The sequence below is a fragment of the Xenopus tropicalis genome, chromosome 5 (genome assembly GCF_000004195.4).
Source record: "Xenopus tropicalis strain Nigerian chromosome 5, UCB_Xtro_10.0, whole genome shotgun sequence".
Classification (NCBI taxonomy): Eukaryota; Metazoa; Chordata; class Amphibia; order Anura; family Pipidae; genus Xenopus; species Xenopus tropicalis.
In genome coordinates this window covers 137552920-137568864 of record NC_030681.2, presented here as the reverse complement: position 1 = coordinate 137568864, position 15945 = coordinate 137552920, and the positions used below count along the sequence as shown (strand labels likewise).

At 40.7% G+C, this 15945-nt stretch overlaps 1 protein-coding gene across 2 annotated transcripts in view; it reads left to right on the top strand.

Moving 5' to 3' along the window:
• mboat2 (membrane bound O-acyltransferase domain containing 2) overlaps window positions 1-14908 on the top strand; it is a 93725-nt gene extending 78817 nt beyond the window's left edge. The window contains 5 exon segments of one of the 2 annotated variants that reach the window (NM_001102685.1): window positions 385-488; window positions 1894-1958; window positions 4784-4916; window positions 5555-5706; window positions 7608-14908. In NM_001102685.1, the coding sequence (NP_001096155.1) occupies window positions 385-488; window positions 1894-1958; window positions 4784-4916; window positions 5555-5706; window positions 7608-7833 (680 nt within the window). In that variant the 3' untranslated portion in view covers window positions 7834-14908. 2 annotated transcript variants of the gene reach the window in all.
• The last annotated feature ends 1037 nt before the right edge of the window (window positions 14909-15945 follow it).

Sequence of the window (15945 nt, the reverse complement as noted above, 5' to 3'; positions counted from 1 at the left end):
GTACTTGATAATTAGTATGGCAGCTTCCTTAGCCTTCCTAAACTTGCTTTTATCTGCTGCTGTAGCATTTTTCTTTCCCTAAAGTTATCTATTTATCTGTTATTTATTTGATTATTGAAACTTAGCAGTTGCAGTTGCATTTCCCACCCTAGGCTTAGCGTCAATAAGTTTTTTCAGTTTTCTTAGGTAATACTCGAGTATATATATATATATATATATGAAAGGCTACAATACTTTTCTTATTCTTTTAAATCAGCCACAAGAAACTGCAGACATGGTGTAAAGGTGCTATAGGTAGATTACCAGAGTATATTTACAAATGCTGCTATACAATACGTGCCTGTTACAGACCACTAACCACTGTCTTTTTCTCGCTCCTTTCAGCTGATGCTATCAATAATGCTGCTGGGTTTGGATTCCAAGGCTACGATAAGAATGGAGAAGAAAACTGGGATTTAGTGTCAAATCTAAATATAAAGCAAATAGAGGTAGGTGGTTGTTGCCTTTATGAACCTTTGGGCTGTAGCTCATCAGGTAATCATACTGTCATAGATCAGGTATAAGATTGTGCAAGGTATTGTCCATCAACCAGAAGCATATGAAGGTGGACTTGTTGGCTATATAAATGTTTGTTACAGTTTCACCCTGTGCCATTCGCCAGCCTGTGCCTGACTCTTGCAGCCGACTCCCATGGCTGTTGCACTGAACATGGATCCTTTGGCTTCAGTGTAGTTCAAGGACATGATAGGGTGGAGCAACTTAGATTAGAGTGTTTGCACTGTCCCCATACCAAGTGGCATGGCTAGGCAGGCCCAGACTGGCAATCCTTGGATTCTGGCAAATGGCAGAGGCGCCGCTGTGAGATTCAATAGAAAGTCAATGCTTAGTGGGCTGCTGGGGGCCTGTTTGGGTCTCTGTGTATACTTGAAATACCAGTGCCTATTTAAAATCCCAGTTAGGGTCCTGTATTGGGAGGGAGTGATGCATTCGGGCATTTAAATCTTAACCAGGAATAGTTTTAAAGTGATATGGATATGTGATATGACATGGTTTTTTGGATATGTCAAAACCTGGTAAATGTTAGTATCACTTTAATCTGTATTTATACACCCAGGACCTCATTTACAAAAACAGGCAATGTCAGACTGGGGAGTCTTGGGCCCACTGGGGGCTGCCACCTCAAGGGCCCCCCACCCCAATAGCTTTCTCCTGGGGTCCCACCAGCCCAGTCCAAGGGTTCCAGTGCAGTTTGCATTTTGACTGAAGGCATATTCTGTGTGCTCCTCTTTCTGTATACAGTGCTGCCTGCCTCAGGCATACATTCTTCTCTGTATAAATAACTGGTTTGGGAAACCAGCCCAGGATACTTTTAAAGATAGCTGTTGTGTTTCTAAATGCACTGATTATACATCATTTTGCCTCGGCAAGTGATTTGCATCTTATAAAGTCAATGTTATTCTGAATAATGCAAAGACCTGTCTATTCTAAGCAGGTCCGCTTATTGCAGGAGTATTTACAACCTCGCATTAGTTTGACAGCAAGCCAGGAGGTACATTTTACAGAATGTGGCTGCAGGCTTATGAATGGAAAATGTCAGAAAGGCATTGGGCGCACGATCCCTGTAATTGGATCAGCCATTAGTTTACAGTGAGAGCAAAGCTTTTTCCTTCTGAGGATACAAAGAAGTGTGGATGGAGATGAAATTATTATAGCACCAATGCAAAATTATTTTAAACACCCACAGTCTCGCTTGAATGAGCATATGGGTAAATCAGTTCCATTTAAGGGACTGAGCTGTAATAGCTAGAGATGACAATGTTTGGGACTGATGTTTTTCCTGTTGCCTGGTGTTTCTCATTTATCAACTCATTCTATTTGTTCTTTGTATTACAGTTCTCAACAAGCTTTAAGATGTTTATCGATAATTGGAACATACAGACGGCACTGTGGCTCAAGAGGTAGGTGAGCAGAACTGACTCTATTGGGGTTATGTTATGTAAAAGTTTGCCCAGTAACCTATCAGCAAGTGTCTCCTGATGTTCCTCTGCTCAGTTCTATCTCTCCTGTCATACAGAGCAGGGAAGCATCAGAGAAAGCCTCCTGCATCGGTAAATTAAACTTTCGCCTTTCTGCCTGCCCACCCAGCAGAGGGCGCTCTGAGCAATTGATGGGTATAATGTCTGTTACAATTGACAAGTATAGAAAGTCGTACACAGACAAATTTCAACTGCCAATATTGGTCCTTAAGGCCGATTTGGCAGCTTATCTTCCCATGTATGGGCACCCCTGATGGGCCTCCCCAACCGACATCTGCCCTGAAATTGCCCAGATCTCAATCAGCAGGTTTGATTTTTGCCCTCAAATCGGGAGCCACACCTGCTTGTTGATGCACCTATGCCCCTCAGTTTAATTTAATGGATATTACAGTGTATGGCCACCATTAGTTGGCAGCCTTTCTCTGATGCTGCTGGGAAATGTTTAGATGAAGAATTTAGGGAGAGGAAATCTATCAGTTTGATGGGGTAAAATTATTCAGTAAAAAAATATCCTTCTCTGCACTGCTGTACTACATGTGAATGGTACCCCAGTTTCCTAGGCACATTCCCCTCAATCTGCCTTGTGGCCCACAGCATCTATATCTTCCTAATGAAATGTTGCAGGAATGATATAATGAAGCCAACACCCTGAGACAAAGACTCAACAATTATACTACTCTTACTACTACTTTGCACTCTGCCCGGCACACTAAGGGATTATTAACAATTATTAATTAATTATTATTAATTATATATGATAATTTACAATAGAGACAAACATCAGCAATTAGATTTGAATGGTCAAGAAAACAAAAGCAAAGGTCTGAGCTTGTGACTGGGGTGGGGTCCCTGAGGTGACAGCCCCTGTGGTCCCCCCACACACCAGTCCAACACTGAGCAGATCCCATTCCTGGACTACAAAGTGTGATGGAATAACTCAGCTCTCGCTTAATTTCATACACACATAAGAATCTAACATTATAAAGAGTGACTATATTATGGTAGGATACCCCTCAAATCCACCAATTGTTGCACCTACATAAAAGCAGTTTTGTAGAGGTCCTGTTATTGTTACTCAGATTGTAAACTCAAGGGCACAGGGATTGGTCAGTGTAAATGCATACTTCTACACCCTGCAGCATAAATCAAAGAGGAAACCAGAAATGCAGAATCTACGCCGCTGGCAGTTTGATTCTTGGCAGCTCAGCACCATAGAATCCAAACTGAAGAGCAGCAGAACAAAAGTTAAATAGGTGGACATCCATGTTTCTGCTCCATACATTATAATAAATTGTAAAATTATAGGCACTGATGCCCATTTGGAGGTAGCCATTACCTGTCTGCAAGTACAGGTAAAGGACCCGTTATCCAGAATGCTCGGGACCAAGGGTATTCCGGATAAGGGGTTGTTCCGTAATTTGGATCTCCATACCTTACGTCTACTAAAAAATCAATAAAACATTAATTAAACCCAATAGGATTGTTTTGAATCCAATAAGGATTAATTATATTTTAGTTGGGATCAATTACAAGGTACTGTTTTATTATTACAGAGAAAAGGGAATCATTTAACCATGAAATAAACCCAATAGGGCTGTTCTGCCCCCAATAAGGGGTAATTATATCTTAGTTGGGATCAAGTACAGGTACTGTTTTATTATTACAGAGAAAAGGGAATCATTTAACCATTAAATAAACCCAATAGGGCTGTTCTGCCCCAATAAGGATTAATTATATCTTAGTTGGGATCAATTACAAGGTACTTGTAACCCTTTCTTGGCACACTTCTGCTGCGCTGTTTACTTGTTTTAGCAGGAGAATTTGTTCTCTTTGAGTTATAAGATACTGGGAACTGGCATTTAGCACAGTGCCTCCACCTAGTGGACACTGAGGAACACACCTCAAGGGACTTTCCACTAGGAATAATCACACACAGTTTTGCAGCAATATCAAACTTTATATAACTGTTGAAATAGAATATAAAACAGCTTTAGGGATAACTGATTATCCTGCTCTGAGGAACCCGTGCAGTCTATCCACTGCTGGCACAGTCTCTATAGGTGCCCAGTCCCAACTTGGATCCAGATAGACCACAAACCTTTTAGTCAGTTCAGTCCCTTCCCCAAGAGCTCTTAAGTCCCCCATGTAGCGCTACTTGCCATAGAGTACCTTCCCCTATGGAAAGGTGGCTGCTCCCACGTAGCAGGCAAATGAGCAATACCTGTTCTCACCAGGGGACACACACAGAGATTCCACAGAGGACTTTGTAATCACCAGCAGCCCCGCAGACTTCTCTCTTTGCAGTCTGAACTCACACAGTTTGTATTGGCTGCTCACTCTGGATCTCTCTTTAAACACTGGCAAAAACAACAGGGGCTCCCTTTATAAACTGCTGGGCCCGCCCCTAGATTTTTGGCTCCAAACCTTAAGCATACCTCTCCCAGACGTGCACTGGGGCATCCAGCCAATTAGGTTCCTCCCCAGTCTGTAGCTAGGCTGGATGATGTCACAGACTGAGAAACAGGGGACAGGGTTCTCTACACTGTTTTATTATTACAGAAAAAAAGGAAATCAGTTTTAAAATTCTGAATTATTTGATTAAAATGGAGTCTATGGGAGACGGGCTTTCCGTAATTCAGAGCTTTCGGGATAACGGGTTTCCGGATAAGGGATCCAATGCCTGTATTATAATATGTGAGGTATTTGCTGTACATCTCACTAATACTGTGCTCATTCTATTCCCTCAGAGTATGTTATGAGCGTGCCACATACAGTGCCACAGCGAAGACCTTCCTGCTGTCAGCTATTTGGCATGGAGTGTACCCAGGATATTACATGACCTTTTTCACTGGCAGCCTGATGACCCTGGCTGCAAGAAGGGTAAGGAGGGCATTTTTAGACCTAATACATTATGATACACTAACACACAAATGTAGGTGCTAAAGTGCAAAGGCCAGTGGAAACCAATAAGCAAACAGTTTTGAATAGTCTACTACAAGTTGGAAAAATAAAGCTGAGATGGTGATTACTATTGGCAAGTGTCCTTCTGCACTTTAGTGTCTATGTTTGTAAATTAAGCTATACTGCCAGACCAGGACTGTCCCACTGGGGGTACAGGGGACACATTATATACCCCTCAGCCTGCCTTAGATTTCCCCAAGATTTCCTTGTATAGCATTATTATTTCACAATGGATCTGGCCTCAAACGGTTTTATTAAAGCACCTTATGTGCATTCTGTATGGAAACAGTTGGGTAACTCTTTATTAGAAAACACCCTGGTGTTATTGAAGAGGTATAGTAGAAGCTGTTACCCATTGGGAGTGCTACAAAAATGATTTGATTTGCTGGCAATTTTATTGGTAATTTATGTGCTTTTTTCATTTCTATCCCCAATGAGAATAAATCCAGCTGATTGTATTTTGGATATTTTCAGCTGAATATTAGCTATTTTAGGATATAATACTGAACTAAAAAAGCACATGTAACAAATGCCACATTTTACTCTATTTTTTTTAGATAAGAAACAATGCCAGGCACCATTTTCTGCACTCTTCTGAGCTCATGTTTGTATACGATGTCATTACCTGGATTGCAACGCAAGTAGCCATAAGTTATACGGTGGCACCCTTTGTACTTTTGTCTGTAAAACCCTCCCTACAGTTTTATAGGTGAGTACTACTAAGGCTTATGTGAGGTTAGTAGTTGCTGTGGCTGTCTAGGTTTCATAGTGTCTTGTAGGAGAATACTAACCTACTATTCCAATGGAGAACAATGAAATCTAGAAATACTAGCCAATAGTTCCCGAAATGACTTTGGTCTTCTTATTTAGGCATAATCTATTCTAACCCAGATCTAACCATTCTGCCTGTTTAATCCCCTTACTATGCTGCTCTAGAAGGTATTTATCTTCTAGAGCAGCATAGTAAGGGGATTAAACAGGCAGAATGTTTGTATACAATGTAAACAATGTTCCTCCCTTTTCTTACCTAGAGGTTTTTATATCAGTATGAATCCTTTGCCATTATTATGCCCATTATTTTGTGATACTGCAGCTTTGGGCAGGCAGCAACCCATTTGTGATGTTGTAGAGAAGGAGTGATACATAGGCCATTACCCCAGTGCTAACTATCGGTACAAAGACAATGAGTGAATATAATGATAGTTTAAGTAGTCCGTGTGAATTTTCTAAGAGAAGGCCCTGAGAATGACATTTACAGCTGAGAAAATATGAGCATTCAGAAAGTAAACTATGAGTACTATGATTGCTATGACTTCGGTTTTAATAGGACTTAGCCAATTTGATATAAATTTGTATTTTGCACTGTGGTATTTAAGTGCCCTGTCTGAAAACTTATTTACGTCTTATTGCCTTGCTCTGTGCCTTCTTGTTTGTTGTTCCCTCCCCTTTTTGCCCCACGCTTCATTTCTCTTTTTTTACCGTGTCTTAAATGTGTCATCAAGAACCTATTTTCAGTCTGTCACTTTATTGTATAACTTAGAACGCACGTAAGGCCCAAGGTTTTTGTAAGGGATGAAAAGGGAGACTGCACTTTTGGAAAGTGAAGTATAAGCCTGCAACGCATTGTTTATTGCATTAAAATATGCGTCTGTCACAATGTTCTTGAAGGACCTTGTTACTGTATTGAAAATCCATGCAGCTATCTGTAACACTGGGTTAACTTCATAAAGGCATACAAGGATGTTCCCAATGCGGTGAAGAATATTATAGGGTGGCAAAGTGGTTGGATAGGTTTTTCCAAACACTTATGTTTGAGCCTTACTAGTGACGCTCAATGTTTGGATTGATTCATGGAATACTTTAATGAGCCTCATGGTCCAACAAACAAAAATGTAAAGTCCTTTTCCCTTGAAGGTCTGTGCAACTGGAGGTCAAGGTGCACCGAAGAAGATAAAATATGTCCAAACTGAGATCTTCGAGGTTAAAAATCAGCTCCCAGCTTCTCTTTGAGTGGGAGGAGTTCTTATTAATTATACTGAACGTTTGAGTTCAGGAATAATTTCAGGAGCCTCATATAAATCCTGTTCAACCCATTGCCTTAATCCTTCCATGAACAGAATGCTCGGGTTGATTCATGGAATATTATCAAGATCCAACAAGTAAAAATGGTTGGGTCATTGAGTGGTCATAGGGGCAGGCAGAGCAACTCTCAGTAAAATATTCTGAGAATTAACTCGATCATAAGAGGAAAAATAAGACAAAACATTAATAAAACAAAATAAGAACAACCCCCAGTCAAGCAGATTTTTAACCTAAAGGATCTCGGGTTGTACATATTTCTTAACATCTCCTTCAGTACAAGTTGCCCTGAAAGGCAATGGGACATAATATAAGCTTACTGAATCCCTGTGTCAAACAGCACACAGGATAATATTTGGTGCTCAAATCCCAGAGATATACAATAATGTTGCCCAATTTCTAAAAGAGCTGAACATGAAATACACAGGTTTTCCTTTGTCAAAGTACTTTATTGTCTTTCTCCCCGAGACATTTGTTTCTTTGAGTTCTTACTGTATTACCTATCTAACAATACAATCTCCCTTCATGCAGCTTCTGGTACTACTGCCTGCACATTGCCTGCATATTGGTGCTGCTCGCAATGCCAGCTCGGGCAAGGAAAAAGGGTAGAGAAGAAGAGAAGGCACCCATCTCTCAGCCAGTGGGCCACCAGAGAACAGAAGACAATATCTCAGAACAGAACAGCCATTCCACCACAAACAACAACAGCAATCAGAGGGAAGAGACAGCCTGGCGACGTCCCAGTGCTGCCCAATGACAGGGGAATAGCCTTTTGTATGTTTTTTAAATTCCATTTTTTTAGAACCTCTAACTGGTTTGTAATTGTGCACAGGACATGATGGTATTAACAATACATTCTATGTAAGGATCCAAACGCAAAGGAAGATCGTTAACCCCGCAATGCCTCGCCACGTGGGCCTAGCCTTACACATAATATTTCCATTATTTTATAATGGGCACTCAGGACTTGTAACATGCGTCCCAAGGGCCAAGTTATGTACGTGTTCCTTTGATGAGCGTATGTTGTCTAACGGCATTGTAGGGGTTAAACGATAACGTCACTGAAATGTAGATAACTAGAAAAATCCTGTTCAGCCCTTTGCCTTAATCCATCCACGTACTGAATGGAATTACTAGGCGGTGCGCCCATGTGTACATTTTGTCATTTCTACAAGCGCGTCGCCAACGAAGATAGTGATTTCCGCCTACTAAATTTGTAAATGAAATTAGTAAATAGAAATATACTTGAAGCAAAAATAGTGGACAGCTGCACGGGTTAAAAACCGAACCAGTTCATTTGGAAAGACCTTTTTGTACAATAGCAATATGGAATGCTATCTGCTGCCATTTCTAAGGGAAAATATATTGCCCGGGGTTCTTGTTTAATAGAAATCATGATACATTTTAAAGACTGGAATTCTGCATAATGTGTCTCTCTCTGGTTGATGTACTACAATGCCAGTGTCCCTTGCCAGCCAGCAGATGTAGTCCAACAATGGCCGGGGAGCCATACGTTTTGTTAACTGCATGGTATGTTGCAAGTGTCAGCTACAAGAATATTGTATTACAGTAAGTAGCTGGTTTTGTTAGTGACCTAGGTATTGTATCCAGGCATTGGTTTGCTAGCCCCAGAAATGAGAGCTATGTATGGCGGCAGGATTTCTAATTCACAATATACAAAAATTGGAGGCCAAAGGTTTATGACTTCTTCAGCTTGCATGGGAATTGGGGTTGCAGCTCTGTAAGCTATAGAAGTGCCGTTTCATGGTACCCAGGAGAGTACCCTGTATACAGTATTTGGTATACAAAGGGAGCTTAGGACAGAACTAGCTCATACAGTTGGCTCATACAACAGCAGCTTTGGAGTCTAGAAGGTTATAAAGTTACTGCTTTACTTATTAGTTCATACAGAGTTATCAATAGGAAGAGTAATATCATGGGTGATTGATACCCAGCTCGAATATAAGCCTTTACTGGTAAAGCATTCCAGGGCAAAACAGACTTGACTATCGCCATTATTTATGTAACTTAAGGCTGCCCAGCATATTGCCTAACTTCTGATGATAGGCGCTAGAAATGGAACTTCAATAAGAACTGAATGCACAGGTTGGGCTATGCTGATGGAAAGAGTGTAGCCATGTTGCCCCAGTGTGCCGTCTAGCCTTGGCATAACTGTTATTCCTCCTACCTACTCTCAAACACTGCTCTTCAGGGTATCTTGGACAACTGACTCTTTTTAGTCCTCCTAAAGACAGCTCTGGTGCTACCTTTTCTAAAGGAATGGAGATTAAATGTTTAAGGACGGAGTCATGTCTGGACTGGGATTCAGAATAGGCCCTGGCATTTCAAGTCCACAGAGGCCCAAACAGCCCCCAGCAGCCCAATAAATAGTGACTGTCTATGGCATCTTACAGCAGCCCCTCTTTGCCAGAATCCATAGATTTCTAGTCTGGGCCTGGACTGAGTGAGAGAGGTGAAGCTCCTTTTGTTAAAGGGGTGCATTGTACAAGCCAAACAGTATATATAGATATTTCCGAAGGTGACTGACCCATATGTAGGACAGTAGCTGATTGTGCATGCTGTCCTTCTTTCTTTACCTAATGAGATAAAGAAATAAGGCTGGCAGGTTAATGGTTTGTCCAGGGGCAGTATATAAGTTAGGTTTTGGATCTGATTTATAGCCACCTAAGGAAGTGTACTTATGAGGGCAAGGCAGTCATTCCACTTGGCAGTTTATGATGATTGGTTTATGTATTGGTGCCAGGCAAAAAAAATATTTTGGCATTACTGGACAAAACCATATTTCTACATAGAGCAGTTGTCACACAGCTGGTATAATAGAAGAAAAGGGAGTTTGCTGTAAATTACAGCATTAACATTTGCCCCTAAATGTCCTGTGTAAATCCCCTGTTTAGAAAGTGGCACAATGGGCATTTATGCATTTAAATACAGGTATGGGACCTGTTATCCAGAATGCTTGGAAACTCTGGATAAGGGATCTTTCCATAATTTGGATCTCTATGCTTTGCTTTAAATCTACTAAAAAATAAATTAAACATTAAATACACTTAATAGGATTGTTTTGCCTCCAAAAAGGAATACTTATATCTTAGTTGGAATCGAGTACAAGGTTCTGTTTTATAATTACAGAGAAAAAATGAATTATTTGATTATAATGGAGTCAATGGAACATGGCCTTCCTGCAATTCTGAGCTTTCTGGGTAACTGGTTTCTGGATAACGAATCCTATACCTGTACTAACACTATTTTAATAGGGTTTGTTGTTGGATGGAAAGGTTTGGACATAACTGCCTTAGTGGAGTTGACTACCCTTGTCATCGTGGTTCAGGGATCTTTAACCTCTGCCTCAGCAACTTTTGCTAAATAACAACTCCCAACATCCCCTTATTTGCTGGGGGCTTTAGCCCAGTGGTTACTGCTAATGCTAACACTAAGTTGCTTTATTTTCACTGTACATAATATCTGTATTTTAAACCAGTTTCAACATCTATTAGCATTTGCCGTTTAATAATTGCCCAGTCAAACGATGCATTAATTAAAGATTACAATTAAAGCTATTCAGGGGCCTAAGCTGATGACTGTACAGGAATAAATAGGAATAATAGCTTGGGGCTGCCCCACGCAACCACCGCCTGCAGTTCTTGCAGTTAAAAGCTTCCACTTCAGTCAAAAAAAGGCACATAAACATGACACTGTGCATTACACACAAGAGCCTGATGGCTTTGTTTAAACCCAAGGCTGTGTCTCTCCAAACAAACCTCAAATAACCCTGAAAATATTAACGTTGCCATATTTCCTGAAGGCAGAAAACCAAAGCAGACGCCAGGATGAGCATACAGCAGAATAAAGGCGTTTGCTGGAGGGAAGAAGTGCGATAACATTGCGATAAAGCAGAGCTGTATTAGACTATACCATAATCAATAGTAAGATATCTGTTTTATTTGTCTTATAGGTAAGTATAGACCCATTCAAACCCATACACTAGGCCTCATAGTGTAACCACCATTATACTTCCAGTTTACATTGTTGCTGCCCACCACTTCTCTTAAGCCCAGAACCTAGAACCTGTACAGAGGTGCAGGAACTCCCTACTTACAGTTTGAAGGAAGTTGTAAATTAAGAAGTATACTGCTGCTGGCTATGCTACCGCTAAACAGAGCTGTCCCCCCATACACACGCTGGGGGTCATGCAGAGTAGATGTAGGTAGGAACAATATGGCAACTAACAAATGGGTTAGTGCACCTGTGCGACTTTGCCCACTGTTTGTAAATGACCCTAGAAATTACTGCTCGCACAGTAGAAACTTTTCCCCCCTTACCTGGCAATATAGCTGTAATATAGAGTAAGCCAAAGTTTACTTTCCCTTAGATATTTCATTTAAGCATAGATCAGAACATTTCATTTATTTTTATGCAGCTCAAGCATTTAAGTATATAGTATTACCAATGGTCTTCAGCGCATTTTGGCCATATGGCCCAAGTGGGTGCTCTTCTTGTGTCCTGTTTTGTTGGGCTGGTGTATTCGTTTTTGCCTTTATGTTTCTGATAGCACCCAAGACTTTACTCTGAACACTGAAATAAAACTTTTGGGTATGGAGGGAAGGACTGACGTCACATCCAGTCAAATGAATCCGTCCAGATTAAATTTTCTTTTATTAAGGGAATAAATGTCTGTCTGTCTGTAAGATTTATGTAGAGTACGTTGTGTGGAGCAAAACTGATTTAAGTGCAGGACTGTTACCTTTTTAAGAGGTGACTGCGATATAGGGCAACCCACCACTTGGTGTCTCTTTTCCACTGCGGGCAACAGCAAGATCACTAGAACTTCTAAATGATTAGTTTGCCTTTAAATCCTTGGCCTTGTTCCATGATCAGAGTTACTATATGCTGTGGTCTTATTAGAAGATTATAGGAGATATTAAATGGGTTGTGATGGAGCAACATTTGCTTGGTCTGCTGACCAGATGAGCCAGTCTTGTGATTCCTTTCTGATAATTTTCCAGAAGCAGCTTCTGCTTTTTGACTGGCCCAAAGCCAGGGGCACACACAATCACGCTCCTTAATGCACAGCAAGTAAATATTTTGCCACATTGAAGGAGATATGTTCAGATATAACAGTTTTAATTACAATTTACAAATGATCAGCAATGCAGTAAGGTGTGGGAAGGTAAAGAGTGTAATATGTGGATTTTAGGTTCAGACTAGAAGCCATAATTCACAGAAGCTCCTAAAAGGAAGGTTTGTGTTAGGGGAATGACTTTTCTTTCCAATGGAGAATGGGTTTTTGGTTTCCACATAGCAAAATAATAGATAGTTAGTTCAGGGGCAGAAGCAGTCTTAGGTGCAAAATGTGTGCAAATATGCATGGAAACGCCATACCTAGAAGGAGCAATGCACCCATTACTGTGAGTCTTACACTAGGTGCAGCACCCTAAGGCACAGTGGAGCCTTATACCTGGTACTGCCCAGGTGTTCCATACAGTACAGGGCTCCCTTGCTCCACTCATAGGGCCCCTGTAATGGTGCAGATGCAACTTGCACTAGCAAAACTTGTATATGATATTGCACAGAATTTAAGGCAACGTTCAATGGGCACAATTATGTTGGGAATCTGGGGGAAAAAAAACAAATGAGATTGTACTGTGTTCCCATTAAAGCCAACAAGAAATGCTAAAACGTGCCCTTCAGTGTAAGGGCTTATTGCCTTAAGCATTAATGTGCCCTTTACTATTCAGTTTTAATTACAAGATTACAAGATTAAAATAGCCATTGGGACACACTATACCTCTCATTGTGACTTTGTGCATGTTATTATGACTGTTTGGTTGTGTGTGTGGGGTGGGGGTAATTACTCTTGTACGTTATGGTTAAAGCATAACACAAATGGGTCTTGGCTCAAAAGATTGAGACATTTATATCTTACATTTTCCCCACCATTGTTATTGTAGAGCAGCGAGAACAAATAGATGTAGGCCACAAATACAGTATAACTGAGACACAAGACCTCTGAACGGCAAGTGGGCAGATCTTTCTACACTGGATGCAAAATCACATCGCCCATTGTTAATCTGAACCTTTTGAGCCACGTGTGCTTCTTAGATTTTGTCATAGGCACATTCAATGCAAACAAAAAGTTGTTCTTGGGCAACTGGGACCAGGCTTTTTTATTTCATAAACCTTATATATAGAAAGTTTTCTGCAGCTTTGACATCCAGTATATGTAGATTTGTACAACATTGAAATGTTGTCAGGATACCAAACATACACTCACACTGCTCAACCCACCAGCTGGACCTCTCTCTTCATATTACCTGAAATGGTCATTGGTGCCATGGAGTTTCAGCCCACAATATTGATATCCTACGGTTCTTTTAGATGCAGAAGTAGGAATGCAGCCCAAGACCACTGACATATAAGTATTGATGGTATTTCCTAGAGTGAAACAGTCTAAAGAACTGAACTACAAGTATATGAAGTCTGTGTTCAATCAGGGGTATAATGAAAACCTGGATTCATACTGGTCCTGGAGAGTAAATTAAGGAACACATCTCTACAATTGAAAGACAAATCAAGTTTATTCCATTACTGTTTAGAATTAGATCTTTGGTTCTTTATTGACTGGGACCCAAATCAAGTGTACAGCGGAAGGTGCCTTGACTAACATTCCAACATGAATAATTCATTGGGAAGAGACAGGGATTGTGTATTTAACATCACACCTTCAAGCTGCAAAAGGATGGAGTAAGAATGAACAGATCAGCAGTCACAAATCCTTTTGGAGAGAATCTTTCCTTCGTGTTTGTGCAATAAATATCGGCAGCCATTACCAATAGATGGAGGACACTTTATCTAGACCTTCAGTTTCAATAGCTCACCAACTCAATCCACCTAAAGGAGAAGGAAACTTATAATCAGTGGGGGGGTGCCAAATGTTAGGCACCTCCTCCAGTTCCCGTGATTATATTTATTTAACGGATACCCTGGGCCTGTACTCCTGTTAGCAGATAATGGCCTGGGGCCTGGGTATTCCTGGAGAAGCACCATGGAGTGCTGTATATTGTCCAAAATGGGCTCTCAGTGGTAAGGTTGCCTTACATTTAAGGGGTTTCAATTTAAAGGGGTTGTTCACCTTTAATTTAAATTTTAGTATGATGTACAGAGTGCTATTCTGTGACAATTTGCAATTGGTCTTCATTTTTGGTTTTTTTTAAACGATTGTGCTTTTTGTTCAGCAGCTTTCCCGTTCAGAATTTCAGCAGCTAGGATCCAGTTTAACATAGCAACCTGGCAGTGGTTTGAAAGGGACACAAGAATATGAATAGAGGAGGGCCTAAATAGAAAGATACTGTAAGTTCAGGTATAGGACCCATTATCCAGAATGCTCGGGACCAAGGGTATTCCGGATAAGGGGTCTTTCCGTAATTTGGATCTCCATAGCTTAAGTCTACTTGAAAAAACAATAAAGTAATAATTAAACCCAATAGGATTGTTTTGCCTCCAATAAGGGTTAATTATATCTTAGATGGCATCAAATACAATGTTTTGTTTTATTATTACAGAAATAAAGAAAAATCAATTTTAAAAATCTGAATTATTTCATTAAAATGGAGTCTATGGGATACAGGCTTTCTGTAATTTGGAGCTTTCTGGATATTGGGTTTCCAGATAACGGATCCCATACCTGTAATACAAAGTAACAATTACAATAATATTGTTGCCTCACAGAGGAGTTGTTTTTTTTGGCTGCTGGGGTCACTGACCTCCATTTGAAACCTGGAAAGAATCAGAGGAACGCAAATAATTAAAAAAAATAAAAAATTAAGGCCAGTTGAAAAGTTGCTACGAATATTGCCTATAAAATACTGAAAGATAACCTGAAGGTGAACCACCCCTTTAAGGAATTCACAATATGGCATATTTTCACTGGGGGGGCAGATATTCAATCATTAATCATTGTTCCACGTGCGCCTTTTTACATAAGTGTGTGTATTCTGTTTGATCCGCTTATCTGTACCCCAAAAACTGATTTTGCTGACTGGACTGGAGGAGCGACTTTCTCGAGTGAGGCTTTACAAACGACTAGAACAACATACACCATCTCAACCATTGCTTCCCCGTCTGTATTCACAGTATTTGGAGATTTTCCCAATCCAAAACAAGATGTTGTGTACGTGACCTTCATTTTTAATAATCCAGAATCTATTTTTTGAAAAAGGTGTTCTTTTTTTAATAGCTGTACGAGGCAGATCTCGGTGTTTAGTTCAGATCCCACCGTGTACTTTGCATTGTAAAGTCATCATTTTCGGATTACTGATTTCTAGTCCGGGGACCTCAGCAGTGCTGTGTTTGTACTCTTCTATCTCCTCACTCTGTTTTTATCTTTCTTTCTCTATGTTTTTTTTAATGTGTATCTTCAAAATTTGATTAAACTGTAAGTTTAAAAAAAATTTTAAGTATATTTATTCTGCCTCAAGTAAGTTGTAGTAAGAAAATAGGATTGAACTTACGTTTAGCAGTAGCTAATTCCTTGACCTTTATTGTAAGATAAAAAAGACAGGGTAGGGCTGTGGGGTGCAGGGCCCACCGGGACTGCTGCCCCAGGAGCCCTGCAGGTGCGCCCCCCGCATCTCCTAGGGACCCCCACTGCACCCCTAACCCACTGCCCCCACTGAGCCTCCCTAACCCCCCGCAGGGGCCTCCACCCGACATCCTCCTCTGAGCGTGCGTAAATTTAACACGTCAGGGGAGGAACACCATCGGCCGCAGGAACGCCAGCAAGGGTTGGGTCTGGGCCGCTGGGGCCCACCAGGTTTTTTCCCAATGTCCTGGCGGCCCAGTCCGACCCTGC